The 22,933-nt window shown below is 59.3% G+C and overlaps 1 protein-coding gene across 1 annotated transcript; it reads right to left on the bottom strand.

Annotated features, from left to right (window-relative positions):
- Positions 1-258: 258 nt before the first annotated feature.
- LOC122896122 (histone-lysine N-methyltransferase SETD1A-like) lies at positions 259-21,629 on the bottom strand. The gene is given in 20 exon segments (XM_044234113.1): positions 259-1,086; positions 1,188-1,325; positions 2,885-3,004; positions 3,156-3,266; positions 3,355-3,527; positions 3,948-4,137; positions 4,139-5,004; positions 10,848-11,174; positions 12,964-13,051; positions 13,217-13,374; positions 14,094-14,181; positions 14,317-14,493; positions 14,836-15,621; positions 15,782-16,637; positions 16,926-17,155; positions 17,386-17,507; positions 18,615-18,885; positions 20,585-20,680; positions 20,885-21,049; positions 21,611-21,629. Coding segments are annotated over 19 exon segments (5,121 nt in total). The 5' UTR covers positions 21,035-21,049; positions 21,611-21,629; the 3' UTR covers positions 259-912.
- Between the last annotated feature and the right edge of the window lie 1,304 nt (positions 21,630-22,933).

The following is a 22,933-nucleotide window of genomic DNA, read 5'->3' as shown; positions in this document are numbered from 1 at the left end:
CCTTTGGCTGGATTTCCCAGGACGCCAGAAGCCCGGCAGCAGCTGTGGTTCCGGGAAGGGAAGGGGACGCCAACCTTGGCCCAGCCTGGCTGACCTTGGTGGGGGATTTCTGGGTGACTATTCCAGCCTAAGGGGTTCAGTCCGCATGTCTGCCCACCCCAAACTTCGGTCCACCCGTTGCCCCTCTCTTCGCTTGACCAGTCCCCTGTCTTTAAACCCCCCCCCACCTACTCTTCCCCAAAGATACTGACCAAGCACTTTTGTACAATAAAGTTTAATCACAATTATAAAAATGTGGCGTTGGGTTTGCACTATTAACATATGTACAATCCAGCCCCACAGGAAGAGCCCGCCTCCCACCATCCTGGCCTGGAGGAGCAGGAGCTTCCAGACGCCAGGGCGGGAGGGCGACCCACAGGGTCTGGCAGGAACAGAAGATGAGGCAGGGTTCCAGGCACGGAGTCCCTAGGACTGGGGGCACAGGGCCCCCCCCCCGGGGGAGAACATGGCCACTGCCCCTAGAGACCCCTAAACTGGGGAGGGGTGCACGCAGGGCACAAAGGGGAAGTCCCCATTAACACAAAGCAAGGGGGCTATGCAGCCCCCCAAGAACAAGATCTGTACAGGCCGGCACCCCAGGTTTCCACAGGAAACAGCTGCTGGCAGCTACAAAACATTTACAGCTTCTTCTCCGCAAAGAAAAAAAAGTTAGGGCGTAGGTGGGTGGGGGCGATGGGGGAGGCAGAAGCTGCCTCAAGGGACTGAGGCTCCCTCGCTGGGCTTGGGGCCCCCCAACCCCGTATCTGGAGCCGGGGGCAGGTGGGGCCTGCAGAGCCCGCTAAGGCTGGGGCGCAGGGAGCTCAGGGCACCACGGGGAATAAATCGGGGCGTGGGCACCAGTCCTGCCCCACCTCAGTTGAGGGAGCCGCGGCAGCTCTCCGTGCCGCACAGACACGGGATCTTGTTGTCCTCCAGCGGGAACTTGTAGTCATAGGTGATCTCCTCGTCCACGCCGATGGGCTGTTTGGAGTAAATCACAATCTTCTTCTGGGACTCGATGGTGATCACCTTGGCATAGCAGTTGGGCTGCGGGAGGGAAGGCGGAATGAGCGGCAGCCCCTGCCCTGGGCTGTCCCCCCCGCCCCTGCAGGTCCCCCACAGGCTCCCACCCCCCCCACCATGCGCACCGTGCAGCAGTGGTTGATGAACCTCGCCAGGTTGCCGCACTTGGTGGCATCGATGATGGTGTCGTGGTCCACCCGGAACAGGTAGCTGCTGCCGATGCCCTCCTGCACGTAGCGCTTCTCCCGCATGTCGGCTACCATCTGGCAGAACAGGGCGCTCCGCGGTCAGCTTCCGGCCGGACCACACCTGGCCCCAGCAGCCCCCGTGAAGGGGCCCTGGACAGTCACCCGGCTACCACCCCTGGGGGCCACACTGGCCTGTCCTGGACCTGCATCTCTCCTTCTGGCTCCCACCGACCCAAGGTGCTGAGCGTCTGCTCTAGGAGCCCCCGTTCAGAGGGTCCCCCCAACCCCGACACTCTGGCTGCCCTTCTGCATCTCCCAAAGAGAAGTCTGCAGGGCTCAGTGGGCAGGAGCCGCAGCCCCTGCCTGGAGCCCCTGCCCGGCCCCCAGTGGGCCCCCGGTCTACGGCGGGGCCAGGCCAGTTCCCAAGACAGCGTGGCCAGTTCAGAGGCCGAACCCCGTCCTTCTCTTCTCCCAGGACCGTCTCTCCCCCAAACAGGCACCCATGGGCTGCCACTCGCCACCTTCAGGGCCCACAGTCTTGTGCAAGGAGTGTTTCCTTTTTCCCAGAAAATGGGACGCTCAGCCCTCTGTGCTCTTTCCTTCGGGGACCCCACTCTCTTCCAACGCTTCAGCTGCCAGGTAAGTGCTGGGGACTCTTCCCAAACTTCCCTCTCCAGCCAAAATCCACCTCGGTGGTGCTGCTGGGCGTCATCCTCTAGGTGTCCCCGGGGCCCGGCAACTTCACGGGCCCTGAGCCGAGCTCCCCGTGGCCACACAGCTGCTCCTTCTCCCCACTCCCCACTTCACTGGCAGCCGGAGATGCGTCTAGCTGCTCCAAGCAGCACTGAGAAATGACCACGTCCCCCCTTCCCTACTCGCCTGTCCAGTCCAGCCAGCGGCTTTGGGCCCACAGACTCCTACTGGCTGCAACTGCCTAGTCTGGGCCACCTGGGCCTCTACGGCATCTCTTCGCCTCTAGCTGTCCCCTCACGCTGTAGCTGAGGGGGCCTACAGACTGTGAAGCCTGTTATGGGGGAGCGCTTCGCCGCAGCCTCCCTCCCCTTACCGCTGGCCCCAGGTCACCCACATGGCTCCTAAGATCCGTGGAATCCAGCCTCCACTGGCCTCTCTGGAGCTTTCATTGTGGCCGCTGGCCCTGGTTTTTCCAACTAACCATACTGACCTCCTTGCCCACTTAAGACTATCCTGTCTCCGGGCCTTTGCACATGCTGTCTGGCAACTGGGAGCCCTCTTCCCCTCATCTGAGTCTGGGAGTTCATCATCCCTCAGCTCTTGGCTTCCACATCACTGTGTGCCCACTGCCACTGCCTCCCCGAACTTCCCCTTCCGGATGGACCGAATGCCATCTTTCACGGCAACTGCAATTCCCCCACTGAAACTGTAGGAGGCCCTTAAAACAAGAGCGAGCACTGGTCTTGCTTCTTGCTGGATCATTACCATCTAGTTTAGGAGCAGCCCTCACTGTTGATGGAAGGAAGGAAACACAAAGAGGCAGGTTTCACCAAATAGCCTTGGAACCGGGAGGTCACACGGGGCTTTACCCAGAGACGAGGTGGTTCTCAGGCCAGCATCCCGTGCTGCCATGGGACCAGGGGCTGGGTACAGGGCCTCACCTGGCGGATGTTCTGACCCACATACTCGATGACCATCTCGTCGGCTGCAATGGGCTCCATGGCAAACAGACCCCACTCATGGATCCGGCTGCGGCCGAACCGGAGCTTCTTCTTCCGGAACTGGAGGGCGGAAGGCAGACTGTGCCGCTCAGTGCCTCGGCTGCTGTCCTCCGAGGGGGGGAGCATGCTTTCGGCCGCTCACCTCCGCACCCACCCCCAAGAGGCCAAGAGACTCTGTGGTGCTGCCCTCCCCCGAGTCCCGCCTCCTCACCTTGAGCTGGTTCAGCTTCAGCAGGTCACTGTCCATGATGGCAGAGGTGCCAATGGCGCTCAGCAGCCGCCGCTGCTCAGAGCGGCGCTCCGAAAGCACGCGGTTAGTCCCCTGCGAGGCACGGCAGGGACCGGGGGTAAGTGACAGCAGGACCTTGGGAAGAGACGCCAGGGGGCCAGGGAGCAGGGCAGAGTCCTACCTGAGTGTCCGCTCCTTCCAGCTGCCGGGCCGAAACAGGGCACACGTCCAGGTACCTGTCCTTCTCCTTCTTGCTGATGGGGTAATAGCCTTCGCTGCGGGCTGAGCCTGTCTGGTGCTCGCGGGGCCCGTCCTGGGGCCGCCGCTTGCGCTTCGGAGTGCTCAGGTTGGTGAGTGCGGGGTGTTAAGGAAGAAAATGGGCTCCTCGCCGGCCGGATCCCCGGGGCCCCTCCCTTCTATCCTAGTCCCAGCCCAAGGAAAGGGTGACTGACCTTAGCTGGAGGTCCCAAGCATTACTGAGTGTGAGCAGAGCAGAAGATGGAGAGAAGGACCTCTGAGACCTTACCTTTCTGCCAGAAAAACTCTGCAAGGCAGAGAAGGGGCAGGAGGCAGAAAGAAAAGAATGGCCTGGGGGCCAGATGAGAGATGCCCAGGCTGAGTGGAACAGCACGCTGGACAGGGGGCAGAATAAACCAGAGGCCAGCGACAATCCGAGGGGGCCACTACCCAGCTGTGCGACCCCAGGGAAGCCTGTCCCCGTCCCCGGGGCCTGCCCTCCTGTCCAGAGCAGGCGGCCTGCAGGGCCCAGGATATCGGTGTGATGGACCCAGTGGGTGTCGTTGAGCCAGTCCGCGCCGCTCGTCCGCTGCAGCAGCCGTTCGTACGTGAGCCGGAGGTAGCCCATGTCCTCTAAGTCCAGGCCCGAGTTCCAGATGTCGTACAAGATGGTCATCTGCTCAAACTCACTGCGGGGCTCAAAGGTGGGTGGGGGCGGGGGCGGGGGGCGGGGGCGGGGGCCGCCTGCGCCGGGCGTGGGAGCGGAGGCTGCGGCGCCGCCCGGCACTGTCCCCGCCGCTGCTGCTGCTGCTGCTGCTCTCCGAAGACTCCGACTCCTCCTCCTCCTCCTCCTCCTCCGGCGGCGGCGGCGGCGGCGGCTGTAGCGGCGGCGGCGGCTGCTTTGGCTCCTCCGCCTCGGCCACCACCACCTCGGGGGCCTCGAGGACCTCATCCGCTGGGGAGCTGAAGAGGGCCGCAGGGGCAGGAAGCGGCTCCAGGGGCCGAGGGGCCGGGGTGGAGGGCGGCGGCTTGACGGCCAAGGCGTAGTTGTGCTCCAGGAGGATGTGGCTGAGCAGGGGGCCTGGGCGGTCGGCCTCGTCCGCGGTCTCCGTGGCCTCCGAGTCGTCGCCAGGAGGCAGGGCGGGCGGCCCGCGGCGGGCCGGGGTCAGGGCCAGATCGGCCAGCACCGCCAGGTCCACCTCTGTCGCTGGCTCGGCCTCCTCCTCGTCGGCAGCGCGGCCGCGGCCTCCTCCGGCGCGACTCCGCCCTGACCGGGCCACGTCCTCGGGCCAGCTCTTGACCAGAGACGCATGGTCCAGGGGCAGGTTCCGGATGGTCCGCTCTGCGGCCCGGGGGGCCTTGCGGGAGGCAGGGCCCGGACACTTGATCTGCGCTGGGGTGACGGCGGGGGGCTCGCGCGCCGGCACCTCCTCCAGGGCAGAGAAGGAGACAGTTTTCCGGCGCTTCTTGGGTGGGGGCAGGAGGGGGACAGGAGAGGAGGGGCGCTCGTCCGGGCGGGGGGCCGGGGCCGGGGGCCCCACCGGCGGCTCGGCGGGCGGCTGCGGCACACTGGGAGCTGGTTCCTCGGTACAACCTGGGGAAGGAGGCACACGGGAAGAAGGGAGAGGGTCACTGACTCGGGCCAAGGTCAGCAGAGGAGACTCCCGGCAGGCCGGGCACCGGCCAGCCTCACCGGGGGGCCGCAGCCAGGCCGCCGGCTGTGCCCGCTCTGCCAGCGGAGCTGCTTCCCAGCGGCGATGTTCTCGGCACAGTGGGCTCCCGTGGCAGGAGGGATCATGCACCTGTTCGTTCGTACATTCAACAAACATTCACTGGCACCGAACAAGTCGAGTGGACACTTTCCAAACCCTCCCAGAGCTTACAGTCCCGTGGGGACAATGACCGGAAACAAATGTACAGCCGACTGTGGAGAGTCAGGACAGGGGCCCGAGAGAAACAAACGCTTAGGCTCTAACCTCTTCACCAAGACTGACTACGCGCAAGGAGTAGGCCCCCAGGCCGAGACCATTTGTACCAGTCACACTGAGTGACGGCACGCGATTAACCCTCTCTGAATTAAAGTATCCGTTACTTCAACTACACACAATGTTCTCTGTTTAGTGATGTGAAAAAGGTAACAACGTAAGCAGCTGAATCTCTGTGTTAAAACACGGAGCAAAATCTGTTTCCTTCCCACCACCTGCCAAGCGGTGGGAGGGTTTGCCAAAGTGGCGAGGGCTCCGGAAGACTCCCCTAAAGAAGCTAAGGGTGAAGGTGAGATCCCAAGGATGGGGGACAGCCCGGGGAAGGGACACACCATCTTGAGCAGGGGCTCTCTGTCCGGCCCCCCGGACAGGAAGCACATCCTCCCTCTGCTGGGACTCCCAAGTCTGCTGCTGAGTGCGGGGCTCTAAATACAGCTCGAGACGGACACCGCCCGTCTCTGGGGCAGACCCTGTCTTGCGGACTGACCCTCTCCGCTCCTAGGTTTCGGCCACCGGTACAGGCACAGCCTTTGAAACCTCCCTCTCCCCTCCTGCCTACTGGGAAGGCTCACATGCGGCTTTCGGCCCCAGCTCAACGCCATCTTTGCGAAGGTTACCCCAACTTCTCGAGATGCTGGTAGTAACTTCCTCTCCGAACCAGAAGGCCAGGGGTTCTCAAGTGCCAGGCTTCAGGGTGGCGGCAGACTCACCACTAGTATTTTGTGTCAAGCATCAGTCCAAGACTTTCACGTATGCTAACTGCTCCTTCATTCCCCACAACCACCATGTGAGGTGGGCACGATTACTGAACCGCGCTTACCAATAAGAAAACTGAGGCAGAGAGGGGTTAATAACTGGCCCAAGGTCCTATAGCTCGCAAATGCCAGAACAGGGTCTGTACCCACACGGCCTGGGCTGAATTTCGAGCTCTCTTCGACTGCCCCACGTGGCCCTGGCCACCCCTGTGGGTGGCCACGCTGTGGGACCCCGCGGTGTCCTGTCTGGCCCCGTCCCAGAGCTAAAGGGCAGCCAGCTCCGGACCTGACCCAATCAGGCAGTGATCCACCTGTTCCAAGACCTCAGGAGACGTGACCCAGCCAGACGCCCCGAGCAAGGGCCTCAGCCTGCCGGCTCCTGAGCCGGGGACAGCAGCGGGGAGCCTCAGCAGCAGGGAGCCGCTCCGAAGCTAGTGAGGTCCGGGTGCTCGTCCCAGGCGCTCTGGTTTCTCCAAGTCTCCCTCCTTCTCCTCCTCCTCTCTGTTTTGGGGCAGCCCTGCCTTTGACCCATCACCCCAACTGAGCCACTGAGCCCTCTGGAAACCTGGCTCTTGAGGAGAACGAATTCCCCGCCTGGCTCGGCTTCTTGCTCGCAGATTTCTCCTTTGCTTCTTATTCTGAAAGAAACCCGTCCAGTCGGTACAACTCCCCGAAGCCAAGGGTTCCGTAACGTGACCTGCCCCACTCTGTGCCGCAGCCTGCATTAACGGATGACCACCGGACCCAAGCCGGGCCAACCAGAAGCTTCCCTGAGGGTAAGGATCTACGACAGGAGTGGCTTTCTCCGTGGGGGTGAGCAGAAGAAGGGGAAACCCATCTGCAGGACGAATCAGACAGAACGACTCAGACTGGAAGACAGAAGAACAGCAAGTCCCAGAGGTGTCCAGGTCCCATCTCTGGGTTTCAGCCGACAAGCCCTCTCCTGTCACGGGGCCACACACCCTCTGTCCAGCTCACGCTTGGAACTCGCACCCCCACTGTTCCTAAAAGCCAGGGGACTTGCCTTAACTTCCTCCTCCTCTGCCAACTCTGCCGTCTGGCCCGGGGACTGTCCTCCCCAGTGCTCTCCCTCATGGACTGTCAGCCAGCCTTCCCTACGCGCGCACATGACCTTCGTAACCCCCGGAATGGCCCTGCCGGGGGCCCTTACCCCCCTGACGCCCAGCCCTCCGGTCACAAATCCTCAGGTCCTTTGAGCTGACCCACCACAGCTGTTCCATTTCCCACCTTACAGCTCCCCCTACCCTGTCACCCTTCTCCTAAATGAACGGCTTCCTGCCTGTGCCTGCCCGCAGGGCCCTCGCCGTCTCCTGCCACAGCACCTTCAGCCACTGCCGCCACCCTGGAGACCCCCAACCCCGACTTCGCCCAAACCCCTGCGTTTTCTCCTCCCCCACCCCTGACTCTCAGTCTTAGCAGGCAACTGAGTCGCGAGCCCTACCCATCTTCATCCTCATCCCCGTTCTCCTTCCTTCCCCAAGGCTACTCCTCCACCCATTCCCTCGTGCTCAGAAAATGCCCTTCCTTCGTACTGCAGGGTGAACCCGGGGGTCCTTGGGCATGAAGGCCCACATCTCTCTGCCTCCCCAATTATGGGTGCACGTGAGTCAGGCCAAGATGCACCCGCCCACTCCCAGGAAGGCCACCCCAACAGGTGCTGCGCTCTCTCCTGGCCTGTCTACCTGCCCCTCTTCCGGCCCTGAATCTACAATCTGCGTAAGTCTCACCTTTTGAGTTTTTGAAAAACTAACGCTCCACCAACCCTGCATTCTCTTTTGTTTCTCTGTTCCCAGCCAGGTGACCTCAAGCATCTCACTAAGCCTCAAGGTCCTCATCCGGAAAGTGGAGTAACAGTCGGTGTGTGTCCTGGATGAGGAAGCAAATCCACAGTGTGCCAGGCCGAGATCCTGGCGCACCCGAGGCACCCGAGAAACGTCTGCTAATACCACTCATCACAGCCTCTCGACTCTTCTTCACGGGACGGTCTACCCTTCCAGAAGGCTGCTTATCTCTGTCGCCTGCGCTCACTCCTTTCACGCCCTCTAGCTTGGCTCCAGTCTGACCCACTCTACTGAAGTGATAAGGTCACCAGTGACCCCGTAACTGCCAAACGCAACGGAAGCTCTTCCTATCTGACAACCTCTCCTTCGGCCTGCTGATACTCACCACTCCCTCCTTTGGAAAACCAAGCTGCCAGTCTCCTTCCCATCTCACCGACAGCTCCTACGGGGCCTCCCCCAGCTCCCCTTTGCCCACCAACCTGTCACAGGACCGGAAGGCGCTGGCCCCTTCCCTCGGTGCACACAGGGCTCCAGCGTGTAAGTGCACTCACACCCACAGCTGCAATGAACCCACAGCCACAGCTGCATCCACCTCGTTTCCAGCTACTGCTCTCTCCGGACCCTCCGATCCACGGATCCGACTGCCTGTTGGCGGTTTCTTACCTGGAGGTCCCAAAGGCATACCAAAGTCAAGCCCAAGGAAGCACATGAGCTTTCTTCCTAGTGCCGGTTCTCTGCCTTCTCTTCCCTTTCCTGGAAAGTTGTTTAACCGAGTGGCTCACCTCCTCCACTTCTCCCAAGTCCTCATCTGCATCTACTCCTCACGCCTCGCTGTGACCAGCGCTGCTCTGGTTCACGCCCTTCACTTACCCACGTCTTTTCCAGCCCTCACGTGGGTCACCCTACCTCCTTCCTCACTCTTCCAAATCCCCGCCTTCCTACCAGTATGATCTTTCCGGAGAAATGCAAACCTGACCATGCCCCGCTCTCTCTATCTGCCCCACTGACAGCGACACCCTGTGACCAGTGGGCTCAGGAAAGGCCGGGGGAGGCATCTGATTAATGAGACCCTCAACTTCTCCCATGAGGTCTGCACCAGAGCAGAGTCCAAGAGCGCTGGGAGGTCTTTATGTGGTCCCCGTTCATCTCGGATCACAGATGCTCGGTAACATCTGAGAGAGAGGTCTAGAAGGCCAACACGAGTACACAGCCGATCTTGAAAACTGCCTTATTCAAGCCATCCCAACAGCACCCTAGTCCGAGCTACCACCATCGCTTGCCTTACTTACTAACCGGAACACAGACTCTGGCCCCTCTCCTAGTTCTCTCTGCACCGCATCTTTTCAAATAAGATCCCGTCACTCCTTCGACGGCATTCCACTGCCCTCAAGATAAAGACCAAATTCCTAACAGAGCGACTCCGCTTGCACAGCCCAGTCCTTGCTCACCTCGCCCGTTTCAGTCATTCGTTCCCCCTCACTCCCCACCATCCAGAAGGTTTGTTTTATGTTTTCGGACACACTATTTCCTCCGCCCTCAGGGCTTCTGCACATGCTAACCAAGCCCGGCTGCCTGCTCTGCCCTGACTGCAGCCCAAGAACACTTCAGCAGAAAACAGCAGCGAAGACGTGCCCACAGATGTGTTCAGCGTCTCCGAGTGCCCTGTACCTTTCTCTCATGGGGCTTATCAGCTTGTCAGCACAGATTTTCCGAGATACTTACTACTCCACTAAACTGTCTCTAGACCATAAGCTTCAGGAGGGTGGGAACAGGGCCTTGTGCCCACCGCTGTAGCCCTGCAGCCGCCCTAAAATACAGACAACCCTAGAACAACACAGGTTCCAACTGTGCGGGGTTACTCACTCACACGCGTTTTCTGGGAAACGTGCTAGAGTACAGCAAGCATTAACTTCCTTAGGACTTTAAAGATTTTTTTTCTCAAAAAAATTTCTTTTTCTCGGGGCGCCTGGGTGGCTCAGTGGGTTAGGCCGCTGCCTTCAGCTCAGGTCATGATCTCAGGGTCCTGGGATCGAGTCCCATATCGGGCTCTCTGCTCGGCGGGGAGCCTGCTTCCTCCTCTCTCTCTCTGCCTACTTGTGATCTCTCTCTGTTGAATAAATAAATAAAATCTTAAAAAAAAAAAAAATTTCTTTTTCTCTTGCTTACTCTCTTGCAAGAATACAGTACACGGTACGTATCACGTGCAGAAAATGTGTTAACTATCTGCATCCTCAGTAAGACTTCTGGTCAACCGGAGACTATTAACAGCTAAGTTTTTGGGGAGTCAAAAGTTACTGGTGGATTTTCAACTGCACAGGGGGCCGGCGCCCCAAACCCTGGCATCGTTCAAGGGTCAGGAAGTAAACTCCACTGCCGGAACACGTCACTCAGAACGTAAGTTAGGTGTCCGTGCTATAAAGGAACAATCAAACGTACAAACCCACAAGGCAAAGTAAGGTGAAATTAGCTTCCAAGCCAATGCTGTTCAAGCGGTCTTCGACCTATCTGTCCACTGAATCGCCTGTAAGTACACAACACGTTAAGGCAAAAGCTCAAGAAAAATTAATAGGAAGAACTAGTTAAATTGGGAATTTTCTCCTTACTTAACTTAGAGACCACGCTGGGGAGGGCGGGGGGGTGTTGCTGAGAGAGACCACTGCTGTCCGCGTTAGCCAGACACCGGCTCCGGCTCTGCGACCGCTCCCGGCAGCGCGGTTTGAATGTGGCCATAAACGTCTCCAAGGGAGGACAGGCAGGACAGGACGACTTCCGGCCAACGTGCACGCTTCAAACAAAGTCACGCGCTGGCGCACCACTCAGCAACGCGGCCCGCCGCTCTCACAAAGACAGATACAAACACAAACAGAGACCACAGCACCCCTCGGCACCACCCACCTGCAGGCCTTGCTGGAGACTTCTCCTGGTCAGGGAGGGGCGGGGCTGGGGAGCCCGCGACCCGCTCCGGCTCTTCCACGGGTGCTGGCGGGGGTGCGGGGACATCTCTGGGGGGAGGTGATGCCGAGGGTATGGCTGCCGGCTGCTCCTCTTCCTCTTCCTCTTCCGAGGAGGACTCAGCTGATGATGAGGACGACGAGGAGGAGGACGAGGAGGACGAGGAGCCGGACGAGCTGCTGCTCCGGGAGTCCGACGTGCCGTCGCTCTCGCCATCTGAGTCAGCATACAGAGAACATGTGGAGGACGAATCGCTTTCCCCGTCCTCGCCTGGAAATCCAGAAGGGGCAATCAGGCGAGGTGGGAACACCCCTCCCTTGGTCAAGCCATGGGTCCATCCACGGACTCTATTACGGATTGGTTAGGCTCTGTGCCAGGCGCTGGGAAGTCCAACCCTCAAGGAGTCAGATGAGCTGTTTGTTCACAGCGGGGCCAACTGCAGTGTGGAAGACCAGGAGAATGTGGCAAAGGGAAGTCCTGGATTCCGCCTGGAAGATCCAGGCAGGGGAGGGAGCCCCAGGCAGGAGATGCTCAAGTCAAGGAGGACAGGTAGAAATGAGGGCTAAACGGGGCTGTCAGAGGTGAAGGGAGACGGCAGACCCGAGACCCTTAGCGGTCTGCTCTAACTACCGAAGACTTTCCCAAGGGGGGTCTCCAGGAAGCTGCCTGGAGAAGACTCATAGAAAGGGTTCCAGGGTAAAATAAGCTTTCAAAGTGTTGTATGCTCTATGCCTCCAAGAAATGGAAATATGTTGGAAGGGCTTTATAAGAAGGTAAGAATCACGAAGTGTCTGAGGAACACAAGCGGATGAACTTAGGGTAGGTGGTGGCGGCGGCCTGGGATGGGTCTGGAGCGTGGCGAGATGGAGCCGAACAAACAAACAGGAGCTAGGTTATAAATGGCCAAGTGCCGGGCTGAGGAGTCACCTTCTAGAAAACAGGGAGCTAGAAACAGACTATGATAGAGAGAAGCCGCAGGACCAGGTGTGCGCGGAAGGAGAGAGAACTCCGTCTGCAGACTGGAAAATGGATTGGAGAGGAGGAGGAGGAATGGCCCGAAGACGGGGAAATCCGTCAACCCTGCTGCAGAGGACTCTAAGTGAATCTGCTCACTTCCCACAAGCGAGTCCTCTAAGACAGGCCGGCAGGATCAAAGAAGGCAGCAAGTGCCGGCGACGCCGAGGCGGCGGAACGGGCCGACAGCGGTGACCAAGTGCATGTGCGGCAGCCTCCCCGCGTCGGGCAGGTGCCCCCACCCTCTACCTTCCTGAAAGGACAGCCTCTCCGAGCATCGTTCTCCCCGCCTGGCCTCTGCTGAAGCAGCACTTCTCAGAGGCACTCCTTCTCCAGGAGCTCTAGAGCAGCCCATCGTTCCCCGCCCGGTACTCTCTACCCCACCGACCTAGTTTCTCTCCTTCAGACCACAGAGCTCTACCCAAGGCGCTACTACTCGTTCATTTGTCAAGTCTCCTCCCCTCCAACCGATCCCGAGGTCCGTCAAAGATGTGTCCCCGAAACCTAGGACAGGGCCTGGTACCGAGTAAGGGCTCAGCAGCTGGCTCTGAACAAGTGAAGGAGAAGCAAGACTAAGCCATGTAGCCCAGACTCAGCGGATGTGGACGGACGGACGGACGGGGGTCCGGGTGAAGGGTGGAGCTGGGTCTGGTGGTGGCAGCTGAGGGGCGAGAAGCACAGCTCGGGGCCTTCCAAGAGCAGCGCTCAGAGCAGAAAGGCCCAGCCTGGTAGTATCAGGGGGCAGCAGCGGAACTCAGACCCTCTTCTTGAGGGGCTGGGAAAGTTAGTTCTGCTGTCCTGCCTTCAGGAGAGAACTATGAGTCAGCACAGGAAATAAGCAGAAGGGAGCGGTCTGGGTATCAGTTACTGTTCACCATGGGCCAGGGCTTCCAAAAGATGGGACTAGAGAAAGCTGCTTTGGGGAAGAGCAAAGGAGACCAACACATCCGGCATGAAGTTTCTGCGGACTCAGCAGAGGAGGGTCAATAGGTGGCGGAACCCTTTCTTCCCCAAGGCAGGACTCTGCCGTCCTGTCTGTACCTACCATCGGACGCTTCGGTCTCCTTCTTTGCACTGTCCATGGCTTCCTCGCGTTCTTCGTCTTCTTCATCTTCCTCATCCTCCTCCTCATCCTTAAAGCAAAGGACAAATGGGTACTAACAAGAAAAAGACAGACAGCGCTTCTCCAGGAGGCACAGCTCTCTGGGCTCCAGCCCAGGGAGGAGGTGCTTATGGGGACGGGAACTCAGGAAGCAGGCTCTTGGCAGGGAGTGGGCGCCACGACCCCTGCCTCTCACCTTCTCCGAGGAGGACTCCTGGGACGCCTCCTCCCCTTCGCTGTCCAGAGCAAAGGACTTGCGGTGCTTGCCTTGGGTCTTGCTTCGCTCTTCGTCCCGCTTCGGGGGCTTGGTCCCCGGACGTCCAGGCTCTCCAGCCTCCTTGTCTCGCTCAGGGTCTAGGCCCAGTTGAGTGGCAGTTAGGGAATTTAGCATCAGCAACAACAGTTCCCGTTCCCCTGGCCTGAAAGGAGCCTTGCACACGCCGCCGACCTCTCAGATGGTCCCGCAGCACAGACCTCACTTTACAGACAAGAGGCGGAAGCTCAACAGAGAAACACAGAAACCCCAGAGCCACCTAGCGTTTTCTGTAGTTTAACCGCACCGCACCTGTTTCACCTTCCATCCTTTTCTGGGTCTGCTGGAAGAGGGAGCAGACTTGCTATGCCTGCCCCAAGAAAATAGCACTAAGACCAACGGGTCTCCAGGGAAGCCAATCAGACTCAGTAAGGAAGTTTCCTGGCCACAGAAGCCGCCAACCAACACCTCATACCAAGGCAAACCGGAAGGAAGGTTGGAGAAGAGCTTAAGCATTAGACGGGAAACCTAGGCAAGTGACCTGTTTAACCTTGACACCACAGGATTCCAGATGCTGAAATTACCATCTCTATGTTACAAGGGAAATACGAAACGGGACATTGCAACCAGCACACCAGAGTAAGAACCACAACCAGGACCTTAAGCTTCCCATACCTCTCAGCACTGCTTCAACCCCGTACCGAAACCTCTACTTGGCCACTTGCCCAACACCTACCCCCCCTTTCTCGCTGCTTCCAGCGTTCCTACCAGAAGCTGGCACCCCCATCCCCTTTCTGCCCCCACCTGACTTCCCACTCACCATCTTCATCTTCCTCAGCTGGAGTGGAAGGACGGGGCCTCTTTTCTTCACTGGCCTCTGAAATTTCTGAAGGCTCTTTTCGCTTCACCTGGAGCGTGGGAAGAGATGGGGCCTGTTTTGAACCCAAACACTCATGGTTCCCAACCACCCTCTACTTACCCCAAGGGAGAGAGGTCCCCACCCCACCCTCTCCTCCCTGTGAAGCAAGATCAGGTCTAGGTACCTTGAAAGAAGGCAGACGCAGGGCCCCTCGCAGCCCTGATCCAAAGGCGAAGGCCTCGATGCCCGTGGCACCCCCGCTCTTGGCCCAGTCTACGAGGGACAGCAGGCCTGGCTCTTTGAGTTTTGTCTTCTCTTTATCCTCCTCCTTGGCTTGCTGTTTGGCTGCGTTCTGGAATGGCTGCAGGCAGTAGGGGCACTGAGCCCCGGAACCCAGGTGCTCCCTCCTGCCTCCTGCCTGAGAACTACTCCCAGGTCCCAGGAATACAGAAATGCATCTCCTCACTCCTCTATTTGACACAGATCTATGCCACACCTCCCGTGCACCAGCCCCTGTACAGGCATTTTCTCCAAAGTCTGCTCATTTAGTCCGCCCACCTTACAAAGCAGCTACTATTAGTCCCACTCTACAAACGGAAACGTTGAAGATCGAAACTCAAGAGATCTAAGGCCTTATAAACCAGAAATCTACTTTCTCCAATGGAGCCCCAAGGCTTCCCCGGTCCCAGGCGGTGCCCCTCACCTTGGCCTTCTCTTCTTTGCTCTCCCACCACTGGTCAAAGGCTCCAAAGGCCACATTCTCCACCATCTTGCGGTTGAGGTCTCGTTGCATAATGCTCTTCATCTCTTGGACAAGGGTGGCCAGCACACGTCCCACAGTGCCTGCCGATGGTAGGGCCTTGCCCTCTGCCAGCTCTGCTTCCTCCCTGGGAGGTAGCCGGGCCTCTTCTCCCGAGACCGAGGAGGAGGGCAGGGGCTCGGCTGCCATGGGCAAAGGCAGGTGGTAGGCCTCCCGGGAGTAGGCCCCTCGGCCTTCCTGCCCTTGTGCGTACAGAGCATAGGGTAAGCCATAGGCTGCCTCTTGGGGGGCTGGGAATGGGAGGAAGGCCTCCCCAAAGGCTCCACCAGGGGGACCAGCTGAGGCAGCAGTCAATCCCTTGCCCTGCCGCAGCTGGTGAAGCCGAGTTAACATCTGGGTCTGCATCTGGAAGGACATGGGCATCCCTCCCCACTGAGCCCCAAGTCGATCCATGAGCTCTAGGGAGTTCACAAAGTCATAAATGTGGGGGGGTGGCGGAGGAGGTGGGGGGTACTCGGGGGGTGGTGGCCCATCAGGGCGTGGTGGGAGGAGGTAGGCAGGCTGGTGGGGAGGATAACCAAGGGGCAGAGAAGCCAGGTAAGGAGGGGGAGGAGGGGGCGGAGGAGGAGGAGGCGGAGGCTGCTGGGGGGGTGTTGGGGCCGGAGGGGGTGAGCCGCCCCTGTCATCGTCGGAGATCTCCATGTCCTCTCCAGAAGAGCATGGAGAAGCCTGTAGGGACGCAGAGGAGGGTCACAGAAAGCTTCTGTCTATTCCCAGGGCTTTTCCTCAAATCCGTTCTCTTGCCTAATTCCCTTCCCTTCCCTCCCCCGAAGGGTCCAACCCTGCTTCCCAGATCCCAGGCACCTCTGCTGGCTAACCCCAAGCTCACCTGGTTCTGTCCGTTGGCCTTAGGAGACTCCCGGGTAGCCCCGGGTTCCCCACTCCCCGTTGGTGCCACGTCCTCAAAATTAGCCGGGGCTGGAGGGGGTGTGCAGGGACCGTGACCTGACCCAGAAGGCACCTCGCTCCCTGAGTCTCTAGACCCAGGGCCTGCGGTGCTGTTCTCTTCCTCTTCCTCTGTGTCAGAGGCCAGGAAAGAAAACTTGGAGCGCTGCTCCTTCAGCAACATCTCAATGCGGGAATCCAGGCTGCTGTGCTGAGCGAAGGGCACACTCTCATTGGTGGTCTCTGGGGCCGGGGAGCCGGAGCGGGCAGGTGAAGCTGGGCGGGGGGAGGTCCGAGCTTCTTCTCTCTCCGGGCTGGGCCCCCCCCCACCCCCGCCTCCACCAGGTTCTGGAGGCTCCGGGGGTGGGGCTTCTGAGGCAGGAGGCCTGTAGTCCTGGTCAGTGGGCCGGCTGGGCTCAGGGGGCAAGTAGGAGGTGTAGGAGGGTGGGAAGCGCTCAGCTGCATTTTCGGCAAAAGCTGCCCCAGTGGGCTCCTCCCGAGTGGCCCGGCGGGGAGGGTAGGAAGCATGGCGTTGGTAGCGGTTCCAGCTTTCGTAATACGCTGGGTAGCTCGAGTCAGTGGCACGGAAATGAGAGGAGGAGGCCGACGAGGAGGCCGACGAGGACGAGGACAACGAGGAGGAGGCCGAGGAGGAGGAGGAGGAGGCCGTGGCCGCCGTCGTGGCAGAGACAGCTGTGGAGGTGGTCGTGGGGGCTGAAGAGGCGGAGAAGTGGCGTCGGGAGAAGGGGTCTTGGTAGCTGTTCTCCGGGCGCCGGGGCTTGAAGGAGGCGGAAGCGGTGCTGGGAGGGAAAGCGCAGGAGTTAGCTGCGGCCGGCGCCGGAGGACCAAACCCTAGAGTCCTGGTTCTCAGGACTCGAAGCCCCTCGAGACAGCGCCCCCAAAGACAAGCCTAAATGCCCTTGGGTTCTAGCTGGACAGCGAGTTCCCTGAGGACAGGGATGTGTCAGCCGAAGCCACAGAGAAACCAGGACAAACGACTCCCAATCCCCTTTTAGAGAAACTCCAGGTATTTTCTTCCCAGTGGTAACTCCCAGAACCTGGGGCTCCCAGAGGTGTCCGTTCTGCACCTGCTGGAGTAGGCAGAGTCCTGAGAGTAGGGGGTGCCGCCCCGAGATGTGTAAGGGGTTCCTTGGGAGGACTGAGGGGTGAACTGGCCAAAGGAAGATGGGGTGTCTTGTCGGCTGCCGGAGAAGCTCGTGTCCTGGGAGCAGGGGGTGCCATTGCCAGGAGTGCCCACAGCCGTGGCGCCTGCCGGGTAGGCAGCCGTGTCAGAGGAGGAGCGGCGCCGGGATTCCGTCTGGAACGGCACAAGGAGAGCAGGAAGCACAGAAGAGATCAAGTACCACGTGGCAACCTGTCCTTCCCCAAGCCAAGAACCCCAATTCCCTGTCTTCCGAAAGTATCTCAGCATCTTTTCTTGGTTCTTGCTATCCTTAACAGGGAAGTCCAGAACCTCTCAAGTACCGTTCCTGGCACCCGAGGACCGGGCCCGCGTGGCTAGGGCCACAGCAACCACCAGCTACTTACTGTCTCAGGGGCCGCACCAGAGCCTTGGAACTTCTCACTCAGGGCCTTGCCCCCGGTGGGCACCGTCTGAGGGGTGTAGGAGCCGTTGACTATCAGTTCATAGTACTTCATCCGCTGTTGTCCTGGAGGAAGAGGGGAACCATCAGATTGAGACAGAGAAACCCCTCCTCCCCGATTTGTCATTCCCACTTCTTCCTCAGACCTCCAGTTTCCTACAATTTCTTGGAGTCTTGGGCTCAGGGACTCCAGCTATGTTACCTCTATCTTTGGGACCTCCTATCTCGTCTCTGCCTGATGATACTACAAACGACATACCGAACAGCGCTTTGCAGCTTATAAATAAACACCTTTATTTATCTTACGGAGTTGGATGTCACCAGGAAAGAGAAGCATCAGTACCCCTATTTTATAGGCTCAAAGAAAATTGACCTGCACAAAGTCGGTCAGTGGCAGACGAGTTCAAACCCAGATCATCTGATGCTACATCCCACCACGCTCTTCATCCTATAAACTAAAGGTGGCAAAATGGCAGCCTGAGGGCTAAACCCAGGCCACAGTTACCTCACTTGCCCAACAAAATCTCTTAAGAAATTTGGGGGGAGGGGGTTGCAGCATTTAAAACCCTGAGATCGCACACAAAAGCCTCGATTTGTGACTTAATAAAAAAACAGTACTTGGCAATATTAGTCCTCATTCCCACTTGCAAACTGGCTAATGCCAACCAAGAGCTGCCTCTTTCAGTGGCGCGTTACTCCCCAGTCCTCCCCAGTCCTCCCCAGTCCCTCGCTCCCCCTGCGGCCTCTTCACGCAGAACCCCAGGCTGCTTCAGTCCTCTGCACAGGTCCCAAATTCTCGATCCAAAATCTCAAAAACCCAAGAACCTCCAGACCAAGCCTTTTTTGGAACTTGACCTCCATATCTGATCTGAGCTGGGGGGATTTACTAGCTTGTACTGATCGTACCTAGTGTGACCCTTCGTAGGTTTTCTTACAAGTACGGTTCCATGTTCGCCTGTAAGATGCTACCCAACCTTGCCAAAGATCACAAACACATGCAAAACATACAAAAAGCCCTAATTCCTCTGTAAAATTCTAATTTCAGAAATACACCTGGCCCCAAGAGTTTCACGGAGGAATCATGAACCTGATCACGTGCCTGGCCCCACAGGCATCTGCACGTACAGTCTCTGTGGGAGCTCAACCTTAGGCAGCAGGCAAGAGAGCCCTCACCTTTGATGTCGAGCTGGGCATGGATGATGTTGCCCATGACGGAGGTAAGGTGGAGGTTTTTGACTGTTTCCTTGGCTCCCCGAGTGCTAGTGAAGAGCACGCGGGCCAGGCCCAGGTGCTTGCGGGTACGGGGGTGAAGAAGGATCTCGACCTCTTCCACCTCACCGTACTTTCGGCACATATCCTTCAGGAAGGTCTCCCGCACATTGTCATTCAGCCTCGCGAAAGTCACTTCCTTCAGTGGGATCTGTCCGATATAGAACTCATCCAGCTGTGGAGAGGACAGGAGTCTTGAGTCGGGGGTCTCAATACTGACCACGGCACCTTTGCCCTTTGGGAAGCTTGGTCCAGAGAAGACCGGGAAACACAGGCAAAGAAACGGGGAAAAGGGCCCCAACAAGACTGACCCCTCTCTGCTCTGCCTTCTTATCACAGAATACCACAAGAACCAAGAACGTACAACTGAGAAATACGCATACATGGAAAAAATTAATTGTAGAAACTAACTCACTAGTTTACCTTTTGCCACGGACTGAACAGTAGGAACGCGAAAATGAAAAAAAATAAAGATTCTGGTTCAAAAAAGCAGGTGAGACAGACACACACACAGTCCTAAGAGGACACACATGTCACGTAACATGAGTGTAGACGGGGTGTCTGGAGGCCCGTGAGCGCAGGTAGGATAGAATTCATAAAGAGGGTGTCACTCATGTGTTCACCAGGTGACAAGGACTGTAAGACACAGAACTATAAAAGTACTTGGCATTTCACAGGAGCTGTAAAACGTACGGTAGCATGGAACACAAATGTACACGATGAAGGCAGGAAATGAGGCACGGCCAGATCAATAACCGTACGTGCCAATGCACAAAACATGGACTTGGCAATGAAAGTAATGTAAGAATAAAATAAAAAAACACATGGCAGGGTGCAACATGAAATGGGAAAAGAGAAAAGCAGCAAGGAAACCCAGAAAAATGAATAGAAGAGTCTGCGTTAAAAAAAACAGCAATGGAAATAGGAAAACTAAGATAAAACGAAGATCGGTTTAGGAAAAGGAGTCAGCAGGACTTGGTAACGCATTACGTAATAAAGAAGAGGGCAGTCAAAGGACGACTCCCAGGTTTCCAGTTTCTGCAGCTGAGGAGATGGCTACCGTTCATCAGTGAAAGGGAAACGGAAGGGAAAGCAGGATTAGGGAGTCAAGATAACTTGTTTCCAGTCTCTTGACTTTGCTGTGTCTCCGGGGCCTCCAGATGGAGCTGTCCCTCTACCAGGCTTACACGTCTGGAGTTGAGAGACTGATTTTGTCTGGAAACAGAAAACTGGAAGTCCCAATCATGGGCATGAGAAAGACTGTCCCGAGAGAGTGTACAAAGCGATAAAAAATGGTGGAGGGGGAGAACCTTACAGATAACTCCTTTAAAAATGAAGGAGAATAAAGAATGAATGGAGGAAACCAAGAACCATCCGTTTTCAAGGGCCAGTCCATGGCCTGATGAGAATCCTGCCTAGACAGGGAAACGGGAATTTTCTGAGGAAACAAGATGGAGGATCACGTGGCGAAAGGCGGGCTAAGGACTCCAACGATGGCGTCCCTAGCCTTGTCAGTCTGCTTAACTGTTGAGAAACTGGGGTCCCGCACCAGGTCACGGTCATGCTGTGCGTCTTCTAGGGGTGCACAGAGCCGGGTACAGCGACGACACATGCCTGTGCTTCCCCCTTCAAGAAGTCAGCACCCCCGCTGGGAACACCTCGCGGCCCCCTTGCCAGAGAAGAAACACAACTCTTCTCCAGAACAACTCCGCTCCCAGCCTCGGAGATGATACCATCTGGTTGTGACCCGACGGAGACGAGCCCCCTTCCCCCTTCACTAGCTTCTGTTGAGACTCGATGACCAGGACACCAGGACGGCTGCTCCGCACCCACCCATCAAGGGCCACCGCACGCCGAGTCTAGCAGACACCTACCTTAAACTTGGGGACCGGGAGGGAAAAGTCTCTGTTTTTGGACCTGACGTGGCAACGGGGGTCTTGGAGGTCTTCCACGGGTATATACTTCGAGTCCTAGGCAAGGAGGCAGGACAGAGAAACAGCTGCAGGCGGACCATGCGCTGAGCTCAGGGAGCGCGCCGGGAGCTGCCCACGCGCGAGAGCAGGTTCTGGGGGCCCACCCGTAAGAAGGCGGCTGCGGGTAGGAAGTTCAGGGTGCCCAACCGAGGGGCCGGAGGAGGCCGGCCGAGCGCCCTGCAGGCGCGCCTGGGCACTCACGCTGACGCTGAAGTGGACGCCGTCGTAGCGGTACACCTTCTGAGAGGGCCTGCGCAAGGCAGGGTCCAAGGCAGGATCCACGATGAGCTTGTAGTTCCGCCACTGGAAGCTCGGGGCTTTCTGCCCATCTCCCCCACCTTCCTGATCCATCTCTGCTCATTTACACTGTTAGGAAAGAGGAACACGCGAGGGGGCTCGGGACTGGGGCCCGGCTCCCTCGCCGCCCCTCACCGCCCAGCCGGGACTCCAGGTCCTCTCATCGCCACGACCCGTGGCTCCCCCAGACTCCCCCCCCCCGGGCCCTCTCTCACCACGACACCCCATTCCCTCTCCACCTCCCAACTCTCCCCCCGGCCCCCAGGCCCATCTCGCGCCCCCTTACCTTCCCGCTCTGCCCAGCGCGCGCCCCACTTGGCCTCAGAGCCAGACCCCTCCCCCGCCCCCTGGCAGGCCCCGCCCCCTCCCGCCTCCTCACCGGCCAGCGGCCCGGGCCGAGCCCGGCTCTCGCTCCCACACACCCGCTCGCGTCCCCGCGCCCCGATCCTCTGGCCAAGAGGTGGCACCTCTTCGGGGCGTTGGAAACACCGCGAGACCGAGCCCGAGACCCGGCTTCGGCCCCGAATCCGGGCGGGGGGGGTGGGGGGAACGCGCGCCGCTGCCCTCTCCTCCCGCCCCGGCGCGATCTGCCCCCCCATCCCCGCGCACGCGCGGCGAGGCCTCACTCACCCGCTCGTGGCGAGCGGCTCCCCTCCCCCCACCCCGCGCGGCACCTCAGCGGCGCGAGGCGGCGGCGGCGGCGGCGGCGGCAGCGCGAGACCCGGCCCCGCAGCGGTGGCGGCGGCGGCGCCCCCCCACCACCACCTCCCCGGCGCGCGCACCAAACACCACCGCCACCTGCGTGAGGCCCAGCGAGCACAACGTCTACATTCGCACTTTCGCCATGGGTGCCGCCTGGAGATCCACGGGGCCGAGGAAAGCGGCTTCGCCTCGGCCGGCGCCCTTTAAGGCTCGAAAGGTGCGGCCCAGGGAACCTGGAGATTGGCCGCATTCCCCGGAGAGTGGGCTTCACCACGACTGTCCAGCTGCTTCGGCCTGGGGTCCTTGACGAATCGGCGGCGACGGAAGCGGCGACTAATCCCTGAGGAAAGGGGGGCGGGGCGGAGGGGAGGAGGCCAGCCAGAGCTGGGGAGATTTGAGTGGTGCGTTGAACAGCCGCAGATTCGTCAGGCGGGCGGGGCGAATCGGTGGACGGGATGCGCGCTCCTTCGCTCCTCTTTCCTGCCTCTTCCTGGCGCGGCCCGAGACCTAGAAGGCTGCAGATTCGCCACAGGTTCTGGCCTCGCTGTCGCCTCCCTTCACCCGTCTTGGCGGAGTCAAGAAACGAATGCCCGGTTAGCCGAGCCCTGTTGGCAGAGTCGGCCACTTTATCGGGATCTTACTTAGTAGCACAGCTTAGGGGATACTCAGTTCCGGCCTGGGTAAACGGCTACGGCCCAAAGCTGCTCTCGGAGTACGATGAGAATTTTCGGCTGGGTACAGGGAGGCCCAAGTAATTCCGAGGAAGAGCCGACCCGGCGAATCTGCGGACCCTCCTGTGGGCGGGGCCAGTGCGCCGCGCGGAGGGCGTGGCCAGGGCGTGTAAAGCCCGGCGTCGCGGGGGCGCTGCCGTCGCACCCTCGGAAACCGGCGGGCCGGGAGGGGTGCCGAGGCGGCGGAACGACACAACCGACAGCGGTGACTCAGGCCGTTTGCCTGGCGTCGCACGTAGCACGGGGAAGGTTCTCCCGTCGCTACCCGCCCCGGGCCGCCCGCCGTTTGCAACGCCCATACGACGGATTGGGAGACTGAGGCCGGCAGGAAGCGCCGCATTTTACCCGCACTCGACCCACCGTGCGCGATGAGGTCGAGGCCCGCCTCCAAGTAAGGTCACAAGACTTGGGGGCCTAAAAGCCCTGGAACAGGTCTTGTGAGAAATAAACGAGTCCGGGCCGGGCCGGTCGATTCTCCGAGCGTCACGGACCCCCGTTTTCAGGCGGGGGGTGCGGGAGG

This window comes from Neovison vison, chromosome 14, assembly GCF_020171115.1.
Source record: "Neovison vison isolate M4711 chromosome 14, ASM_NN_V1, whole genome shotgun sequence".
Taxonomy (NCBI): domain Eukaryota; kingdom Metazoa; phylum Chordata; class Mammalia; order Carnivora; family Mustelidae; genus Neogale; species Neogale vison.
This window is presented reverse-complemented; position numbering and strand designations above follow the sequence as displayed.